At 35.7% G+C, this 10,437-nt stretch overlaps 1 protein-coding gene across 1 annotated transcript; it reads right to left on the reverse strand.

Moving 5' to 3' along the window:
- Positions 1 to 1,035: 1,035 nt before the first annotated feature.
- LOC129221559 (keratin, type II cytoskeletal 1b-like) lies at positions 1,036 to 9,979 on the reverse strand. The gene is made up of 3 exons (XM_054856054.1): positions 9,895 to 9,979; positions 3,051 to 3,348; positions 1,036 to 1,234 (listed from the first exon to the last, which is right to left on the reverse strand). Exons 1-3 carry the CDS (start codon positions 9,904 to 9,906, stop codon positions 1,227 to 1,229), a joined length of 318 nt encoding a protein of 105 aa, XP_054712029.1. The 5' UTR covers positions 9,907 to 9,979; the 3' UTR covers positions 1,036 to 1,226.
- Positions 9,980 to 10,437: the final 458 nt, after the last annotated feature.

Consider the following 10,437-nt stretch of genomic DNA (forward strand, 5'->3'; position numbering starts at 1 on the left):
GTTCACGCGCACACACACACACAAAAGTGGTATCTTAAAATAAAAACCTTGATCAATCCCCTGCAGGTGGAACCCCCCCCCCCCCCCAGCTTACAACGTCAAAGAAGCATAGTTTCAAAAAATCCAATATTATATCTATTTGGTGCGTTAACTGTTTTGGGGAAAAGTTGAAGCAGATTTTATGGAATATAACTACTAAAGAGAAATATGGTAAGGTTGAATCATATCAAAAAATCAGAGTTTCCTAAAATATTCTGAAAAGGCAATAAATTTTGCGAGCAATCTTTTCAATTTTCTCAAAAATTTTCAAAAGTGATAAATTGTTTTTGTTTTATCCAATTAGTAATGACGCTTGGACAACACACAAAGAAAATAATCTGGTTTCGCGCTGAAGGTTCTGGGTTCTATTCCGATGTCAGTCTTAGCTTTAAAAAACGAGAAGTTGTTGTACCGTGATGCCTATCACCCTTCCAAATGCCAGGACCCGATTACCGCCCAGGCTTGGTCCCATCTTCCTAAGTGGCCCCAAATTAGATAAAGAATTATGCATAGCATTACAACTATGAGAAAAATATATGTATTTTTAAAATAACAGCAAAAAAAATGGCTTGTTTATTTAAAAGAAAAAAACTTCCTAGAAGGAGAATTGTTGTTTACTCTGCCAGTAGCGAATTTACCATGTCACAATTATGAGGGATCCCAAGGGGGATTCATAAATGCACTTGATAAATGATTTACATCGTTCTGTGATAGACAAAAAGGCCCTCGAAAATGCATTTCGACGGGCCCCAAACCTGTAAATCAACCACTGAATTTTGCTATAAAGTCTTCAAGGGGCCTCGAAATTCTTGTGGGCCTATATCTTCACTTTTAGTTAGTCGAGCTTTGCTAATACTACCTGATCAGAATTTTCCTGGTTTTCTCCTACTCAGCTACCATTTGAAAGCCTCGAGAAAGGCTAGTCCGTAGTGTTTTACTTCGAAACAGTCCTGAAATTAGTTTCGTGTGACACAGTCACAAGAATTGTTATATATCTACATTCATAATCTAATTTATAATCAGAAGGGAGAATAAAAGGTGATAATATGTCTTTTATTAACACACTTCATGCAAACAGACATTGCAGAAAGAACATCATGATTGTGTGATCAAAACGGCTTCCTGATGTCTTTTTCAGTTTCCTTTTTCCAGTTGCTTCAACTCCGTTTGGCTATTTTTTTTTATCTTCAATAATCTGCAAGGAAAAAAATCAAATATTTTTTAAGAATATATAAAATTGTGAGACGCTTTTAAAACTGTATCACAAACTCGGGGGCAATTCTGACGTTACGGTTTTTTTTTTTGGGGGGGGGGGGGTCCATGAAAGGCAATTTTAGCATTCGAAGGAAATAATGAAAGGTGGTTTTAACGATTTCCACTCAAACAAAATCTTTATTAACAATTTAGAGCAGAACCTCGTGGTCAAGGTCATATCCTGGGTTGTATTGAAACTAGAAATAATTATTTTATTTTTCGTTTCCATTTGAACTCAATTTTAAAATGAATCTACTTTAAAAACACAGGCTTTTCAATCTGTATTTTTTATTAAATTATAATATTTCCGCTAGCTTGGTGTGGCTCGTCTCGTAAGGGGAAGGTAAAGGCACTTCATTTGACACTACTCGCACCTTCACTTTACGAGACGAGAGCACAATACTTGCGGGCTCTTGCTGGTGCGCTAAACTAATTTTTGCTATCAGTATGAACGTAATCTCAGCTTCAATGCGGGCATCTGGCTCTAGCTTGGTTACGATCAATTAAAATCAATTTAACTGAAATGTAACGCATTACTACAGCCATGCGGCTTTATATGAATAAGGGGAAAAAATCGTACCAGAGGCGTACATAGCACACCTATGCAAGAGATATGAGGACGCACCCTCTCGAAAAATAACACTATGTTAATATTAAAAAAAGAAATCTCATGACGGGAGGGGGGGGGCGCACCGAAGTCTATGTACGCTACTAATTCGGACCTTCATATTATGGCTAGTGATTTTTTAGGTTAGATAATACGAGGTACATCCACATGAAAAAATAACGGTAGTTAAAACACCGTACACATAATATAAAGATTTTATTTACAGCATATAACGTTATACTATTTTTATTTACTATCAGTGTGCAAAGTCTCCATTATCAAAATGTAACCAAATAAAGATCTATTTTAACAATGTGCAAGTTTAAAAGTTACATCCTGTCGTGAAGCATATCGCACCCTGGCAAGGAAAGTGACACAACTCAAAATACGGAAAAAACGTTCTAGATGCTGATTTAAAATCCAAATTTAATGCTGTCTTACCCCAAAACTCGCATAAAATTAGCTTACATAACTGCTGAGAGGTGGATAATCAATAATGACATACTATTAAAATTACATAATTTGGAAGAAAATTTTTCAAACTTAAAGTATGCATTATTAATTAAGACAGCAAAATCTAAGCAGAAAACATCCCATTATTAATTTTTTTGCGCGTATTGTAACAGTTCTATCGCTTAAAACTACTATTGCGTAAAACCTTGATTTTCTCCATTGCTGTTTTTTTCTTTTTTTTTTAAATTTATTTATTTATTTATTTTTTATTTTATTTTTATTTTATTTTTTTGAGTTGCGTCATTTTATTTGCCGGGGTACGATATGTTGAATTTACTTTTTCTTTCAATTAAAGTTAAGCATTTGAACATCTATTTGAACACGTCAAATTTTATGGGAAATTTTTCTCATAGAGAAGCCTTTTGTACCGTCATACCATGACGGGTGATTTTCTAGTTTTGTAATAATCAGCGAAAAACACTTCCTAATTTAGAAAGGGGGGAAAAATAGAGCGTGTAGAATTTCATATTTCAAGTCCTAACACTAGATTCATTTTAATGAGGCTCCTTTACTTCAGTGCATGAAAACAAGAGTGGTGCTGTTACCGTTTTCATTGAAAAGGTGCAGGAAACGTGTCCTTGACACGCCTATTCTAAAGAAACAAACTATAGTATTCAGTTATAATAGAGTCGCTTACATCCTCCTCGTCCTGGGTTTTCTTTTCCGTAGACACCAACTTTGGCTCCTGCCAAGGAAGCACCCGTCACTTCTGATCCGCCAAACCTGCCATAGGGAAACCCTCCGAATCCACCTCCGAATCCTCCTCCGAGTCCGGAAGTCTTCCCATAGAGACCGACTTTAGCGCCACCTAGGGAAGCGGCGTATTCTTCAGAGCCAGGGAATCTGTAGTAAGGAAACTGAGAAAATGGGTAGAAGGGGAAAAAAGATGGGAAAAATTGACCGCTGGCGACAGCTGCAAAGAGCAAGATGATCACCTGGAAATGAAACAAGTAAGAATATGAAGTAAATTTCGGAAGCTTAGACAGAGTCAAACGTTTTTTAAAATTAGATGAAGAAAGTATTTTACTGCTTTTTAAGATGGTGAGTTTTAAATAAAGAAAGTATTTCAATGACTTGCGAAATAATGACCATGAATAATAGCAAGATGAGGAATAGAAAGTGACTTTAGCATCTCCTAGGGAGGAGGTGTATTCTCCGGAGCCAGAAATTCTGTAGCAAGGAAATTGAGGAAAAGAGTAGAAGAGGATAAAATTGATTGCTGCAAAAAGCAGGACGATCTGCTGGAAATAAAAACTGCCAATGTAAAGCAGATTTAGGAAGTTTAATCGAACTCATACGTGTTATAGATTCGTTGAAGAAAATATTTTAATGCTTTGTAAAATAATGATCAATGTTAACAGCAGCATGAGGAACCCGAAAGTCCTCCCATAGAGACAGATTTCAGCTGCTCCTGTAGATATGGCGTGTGCCTCAGGAGCAGGAATTCCGTAATGAGGAAATTGAGGAAAAGGCAAGAAGGGGAGAAATGGTAGGAAAAATTGACCGCTGGCGATAGTCGCTAAGAGCAGGATGATAACCTAGAAATGAAATAACTGTTGTTAGGGACCAAATTTTGAAAATAATCATTTTCTCTACTAATAACAAAGCTGAAAGTCTCTCTGTCTGGATCTCTGTGACGCGCATAGCGCCTAGACCGTTCGGCCGATTTTCATGAAATTTGGCACAAAATTAGTTTGTAGCATGAAGATGTGCACCTAGAAGCAATTTTTCGAAAATTCGACTGTGTTCTTTTTCTATTCCAATTTTAAGAACATTTTACCTAGCAAATTAGCATAACGTAAACGAACAAATTACTATAACGCGGAATAGCAAATTACCATAACGTGGACACGCAAACTATTATATGCAACCATGAGCGAGCAAATTAACATAGCAAATTGGCGAAAAATTCATCATCCATTATTTGTAAATATACTGGCGAACTAAATGACCTTTTAATTTTCTACTACGGGCAAAGCCATGCGGATACCATTAGTCCGTAATAAAGCAGCTATGGTTCATGCAGGACTTTTCTGTCTGACGGATCTTATGCGTCTTCCGAACGCAAATACATCCGAAGCAGATATTTAGTCTGTACGCGTTTTCTGCTGGTCTTTTGATCTTCATCCTCATTCAACAGGGGTCTGATCTCAAATTAATTTTCCCAGCGTATTCTTTTTTGTCTTTATGGGCAGGGCCGACGAGAGAACATGCCAGCCTAGTTGGTAATTAGCGGCCCGGCTCGGGATCGGGGTAATGTAAGTTTTATAAGTTTTTTTTTTCTGGGGGGGGGGGGGGAGGGGGGAGGCGTCCGCCTTGGCTTTCGTAGGCCCAGTTTATGGGATAGCTAATTGACACGTTATCTTTATTTCTAATGAGACGTCTGATTAGCTTATCTTCGTTGGTCTCAAGTGAACATATGAGGCAGTGAGAAGCAAAGGGATGTAAGTGGCAAAATTAAAAATTTGGGGATAAGCTGTACACATGGTAGGTGAACCTCTCCTCTGTCTTGCGGAAAGATATAGTACTAGTAGCCCTGGTAGTTGCTGCTATACAGCATGATTTAGAAAAAAAAAATGCAATGAAAGTCTACTTAGAATGTTATCTTTATAGTCGTTTCACTCAAAACTTGAAAATGTCCACTTCTATTCTATTCTATTCAAGAGTCACAACTGACTTCAACTGTATTTATGTCGAGGACTGCATACTATCTGCCTTGCCTCTATTATTTTATATACCGATAGATGGCAGCACCATCACCGGATCGAACAGTTAGTGAGAATTTTGAACTAGCCCAGGAGCTAATAGCTACCTAGTACTAGCACCCCCAGAGGTATCGTTTCACTTGGAGGACATTGAGACCAGGAGCATATTTAACGTCGCCCAGTCCCCATTAATGACGACGGTGGGTCTTCGACCAGCGAGGATCGAACCCGAGGCCCTCCGGTCCCGAGTCCAATGCCTTACCGATCAGGCTACCACGGCCCCAAATGTCCACTTACATCCCTTTGCTTCTCACTACCTCATATGATGTATGCTTCTTCATAGTGTAAGATGCCTGTGGTCGGTCTCGTTAGCTTATCCAAATGTTACAGTCCGATCTTTGAATTTATTTGGGATGTGAAGAGACCAGTGATACTCCAGTTAGAAGCTTACAAAATGGACCGCTGTCCGTAAGCCCGGAAAATATGTTATGTGCTATGAATGCATGCACACAGTGATCGATTTAATGAATCTAGCTGAGCAAAATCAAAACAGCGTCAATATAATTTCCTAGTACTAATTCTTTATTAATAATTGAAATACCAACGAAGCAATAAACCATCCCTAACTTAGACGATTAGCGCACAGAAATTTGCTTGTAATTTTTAATAGTTTATAGCATCAGAACATTTTGTGATCATTAAAGCGGTTTAAGCAATTTGTGTTATTAGTTGTTTGCTTTATTTCAAAATCTTTTGCATTTAGCCACTGTCAGGGTCAACAAAGCCCGGGAAAAGAAAAAAAAATACCTTGGTAAGTATTTCCTTCAGATGCCGTGTTATACTGAATTTGCTTACAAACTTTGAGAAATATTTTGGCGCTTAAAGAATTTTCTAAGCTATTGGTGAACCGTCGCACCAGGCTAACTTATAAAATTGTAAAAAAGAAGTCGGAAACTTTGTACCGTGGAATAAGTAAAATGGCACAACGTGTATAAAGTACAAATAAAAGCATTTAAAAGAGAGTTTAAAATTCAGCAAACAGCTGTTTCGGGGCTATCAAATGCAAGCCCTTTCATCAGTGCATAAAAAGAAGAATGAATGGTTCACCAATGCAAACCAAACGACAAATGAACGAAAACTTAAAGGAAGCAAAGTAAATAGCCTAACTTATACCTATTGTAGGAAAAGTGCCCATATAATTATTTTCTAAGATAAAGATGGTTTACTTTTTTTAATAACTCAAATATCAGTAATGAATTAAATCCATAAAATTGCTTTGATTTTTGTCGAACTATATTTATTAAATCGATCACTGTGCGGTAGCCAAATCTTTAATACTTTACTTCTCTTCAAATTTCGAAAGCTCATACATTAGATGAAGAAAATAATTTTAGTGATTTTAGCTACTTTAATGGCTTGTAAAATAATGTCGAATTATAATCACTGCATAGCATGAAATTTACTCTCCAAAACAGTTTCAGTGAAGTAATGAATTCGTAACTTTTTTTTTTATTTAAGCAATATTAAAGGTATTTGATAGAAGCCTCTGAAGCGAACATGACCCCTGAAGCAGATGTTCAAAAATAAATTTTCATACCACGTCCTTCCACCCATTTGAGGCAGTACATTTGAGCAAAAGTGATTAAGTCAATCGGACAAGATTTTTAGGAATTCCACGGAAATATAAGTTCGTTGCTTGAGGCACCTGGGGCCCTGCCCCTTATCCTCTGGTGTGCTATGTTGATATTTCCCAGGTTGGGGACATGGCTTTATTTTGACGCAGAAGATGGTTGCGTGGATGTACGAGGATGTGGCTTCCTCTAACGGGAGTACCATAATGGTTAGCCAAGGGCTCTTCAAAGCAAATTTTAAATAGAGTTTTTTCAAAATAAGTTTAAAAATTCTTTCTCCTTCCTACATATTTTAAGTTTTATACTTTTTTTCCTCCATGGGGGATTTCTAGGCTATTTGAATGAATAAAAACAATAAAATAAAATAAACACAATGCTAAAGTGTTGTTTAGAAATAAAAATATAGTGAAATAAAAATAAAAAGGAGCATGCTCCCAGCCAGAGTGCAGTACAATAACTAGTGTCGAGACGAGGTAAGTGAACCCTAGAAGGGATTTACTCAACCCGTTTAGGAATTGAATGGTTTAGTAGCCACTTCTCCACAAAACACTACTACTGCTTCGTTTTACGATGCCCGTCTGATTGGGAAATGATTGAACCTAGATTTACATCACATTCGCATGAAGCAGAAAGAGGTTAAAACTAATTTCTGATGGCATAAATACAGATTATAAAAAAAAAAATTGACTGACCCGACTTTTGTTCTCAACGCCTCTTTTGTCTCGTAAAATATTTTTGTTGCAGAGTACGTTTTACCCTTAAAAGGATTGCAGTCGTAATTAAATTATGTGTCGTAAAGACACAAGATAAAAGTATGTTTTGAACTGTCACTTCACCCGTACATTTACCTTCACGCCAAGCTCTTGTTCTTTCTGTGCCTGATTTTGGCATATTTACAACAAAATTAGATATTTTAATGAAGAAAATAGATTATAAACAACGAGAAAACTAAACAATTTTTGAAATTCACTTTTTAACTGTTGCCAAAAACAATTTAAAATAATAGCAACTTAAAAGTTAGTTTTTTCAATAAAAGTCAAAAAAAACTAATTTCAAGGCTGAACTTTTACAATGTGGATTACGCTTTTAAACTGAAGACTTGACTTAAATCAAAGAAATATTCAAAAACCAGCATTATTTGAAAATTTTAAAATGTCTTAATATCCAAAAATAAAAGCATTTTTAAATTCAGCTTTGAAATGAATTTGTTAAATCTATTAACAAAACTAACTTTATAATTACTATTATTTTTCATTGTTTTTGGCACCAATTAAAATCTAACTTCGTCACTTCCGTCACACGAAAAGTTTACAGGTCAAAATTTCAAAGCGATCGCATAAAAAGTTTCAGAAAAAAATGTCGCCTTAGAAATTAAAAATTTATTGATTCATTTTTTGAAAACTAAAAAAAGTAACATTTGTCACCTCAAAGCGAGCCACCCTTAGCAGTTGTCTATTCTACTTTATTAGAAACTAGAAAGTCGCCCGTCCAAGTATGACGGGTGAAAATTGCTTCTACTGTTCTACATTTGAACGAAGCAATTGCCTGTTTGGTGATATTTTGATATTTGAAATTTGAACCCTAACTCCTGTGGATCAACCCTAAACTCCAGTGGAGCGTTAATATTCAACCTTCAACCACTTTTTCGTTTCTTCGTTCCCCTGAAAGGACACAGTCTTACGAGTAAAACAGTTAAGTGACCGGATCGAGTTCAGCCTCGTCGCAATCAAGCCTCTCTCTGCATGTTAAACATTACCAAAACATATTATCAAATTATCGAGCCGTGGCGCGAGTTTTATTGTTGACACTCGCGGGTTACTCGATCATTGGCTATTATTTATATTAGGATTTCTCTAAGTTACATAATCAAGTGACCTCTCAGCTAAACAGCATTTTTAATAAAGCTAGAAATTTATTTCAAGCAAAAGTGCCCGATGATTGAAAAAAAAATTTTGAAACAAAAAATAGAACCGACTTCAAAATTGCTCTAAAAAGTGAAAAATAATTTTATTCTTTAAGCACCATCGATAATGCTTTTAAACATAATTTTTGAAGTTGGCGCAAAAACAGAACGTAAAATCCAGTGTAACCATGCTTCGTTCATATTTTTTTTCAGAAAGCATCCAAAGTTACGAACGAAACATTTATATCGTTATTCAAATATGTTGTCATCAATGCATAATTTATGTGATAGTGAAGAAACTGGGCCTGGTTAAATTTATAGTTGTAGTTGAGTTATGACTGTGAATGATTTTATCTATCGTTTTTGCGCCAACTTCAAAAATTATGTTTAAAAGCATTATCGATGGTGCTTAAAGAATAAAATTATTTTTCACTTTTTAGAGCAATTTTGAAGTCGGTTCTATTTTTTGTTTCAAAATTTTTTTATTTCATTCTTTTTAGTGTAAATGTAGATATTTCAGTAAAAGTAAGAAGTTACCTAGTAAGAAGTTCGGCTCTAAATCACTGTATTGCTTTAGAAAAGCCTTTATTCAAAATTATCATTACAATTACTATTAATGTTATATGACACCAAACTTTTATAACAATGAGTTTCATATTGTCGCGTAGATGAAGATAGCGAAGACAATGAAAGCCAAATGAAGCGAATACTCGTTAGTCTCAACTCGAGATCTTAATTCAGAACCACGAATGAACGTTACATCTCCTTATATACAACTTGAGAAAGTGCTGGAACTTTCCAGACTTGGAAAGATACAGAAATTAATAGAACATTCGAGAAAATACGGGAAACAGTAGAAACAAAATTTTAGTAAAAATTCACTTTGTCCTAGTCGGGATTTGAACCCGGGTCGCTCGTGTGGGAGGCGAGAATTCTACCACTGAGCCACCGTTATCCACGGATGCAAAGTGCGAACTTCGCTACAATATCATTTAATAGGGAAATTGCATAAAATGTACTGTTTTTTGCCCATAACTTTTTTTCTAAAGAACAAATATGATCAAACAAAGTAATGGGACCTAAGTTGAGCCATCCCCTATCCATTAAAAAAAGAATCATCAAAATCGGTTCACTAGGTGAGACGCTGTGAGTGGACAAAAAAAAAAAAAAAAACATACATACGGTATGAACTGATAACCGCCTCCTTTTTGAAGTCGGTTAAAAACGAATGTATTTACTCACGATAGATTTCATTGTGAAGGATGAACGTCTGTCTTCAGCGTCAGATGATGATTCCAGTGCCTGTAAGCAGTGCCAGAGCGACAGAAAAAAACTCTTTATAAAAGCGGCAACGAGACGACGAGGAATCTGCGAGGCTGCGAGAATTGAACTCTCGCGATCTAGTTACGCGGCTTCGGATTTAACTATTGAACCATCGAATTTGAATAAATATCGACTTTCTTCCCTTCCCCCCCCCACACACATCTGGAGTTGAAATTTTTTTTAATACGCTAATGGGCGAAATAGGATTACGTTCAATTAAGAAATGGCGATTGAAGCAAAATGGAGTGTTCAAAAATGTGTTATTATACTTTTTTATATTTATTAAATAAATGTATAGATGTGCACTGCACGGTGGTGTATGGGTTTTAAATGTAATTTATCTATTCTAAAAAAAAAAAAAAAATGAGTTGTATAACTATTCTAATATGAATTGTTTACAAAATCATAATAAAGAAAGGATGTACACAGCTATGTGCAATAAATAAATAATAGTAATAATAA

The sequence above is a fragment of the Uloborus diversus genome, chromosome 4, assembly GCF_026930045.1.
Source record: "Uloborus diversus isolate 005 chromosome 4, Udiv.v.3.1, whole genome shotgun sequence".
Taxonomy (NCBI): domain Eukaryota; kingdom Metazoa; phylum Arthropoda; class Arachnida; order Araneae; family Uloboridae; genus Uloborus; species Uloborus diversus.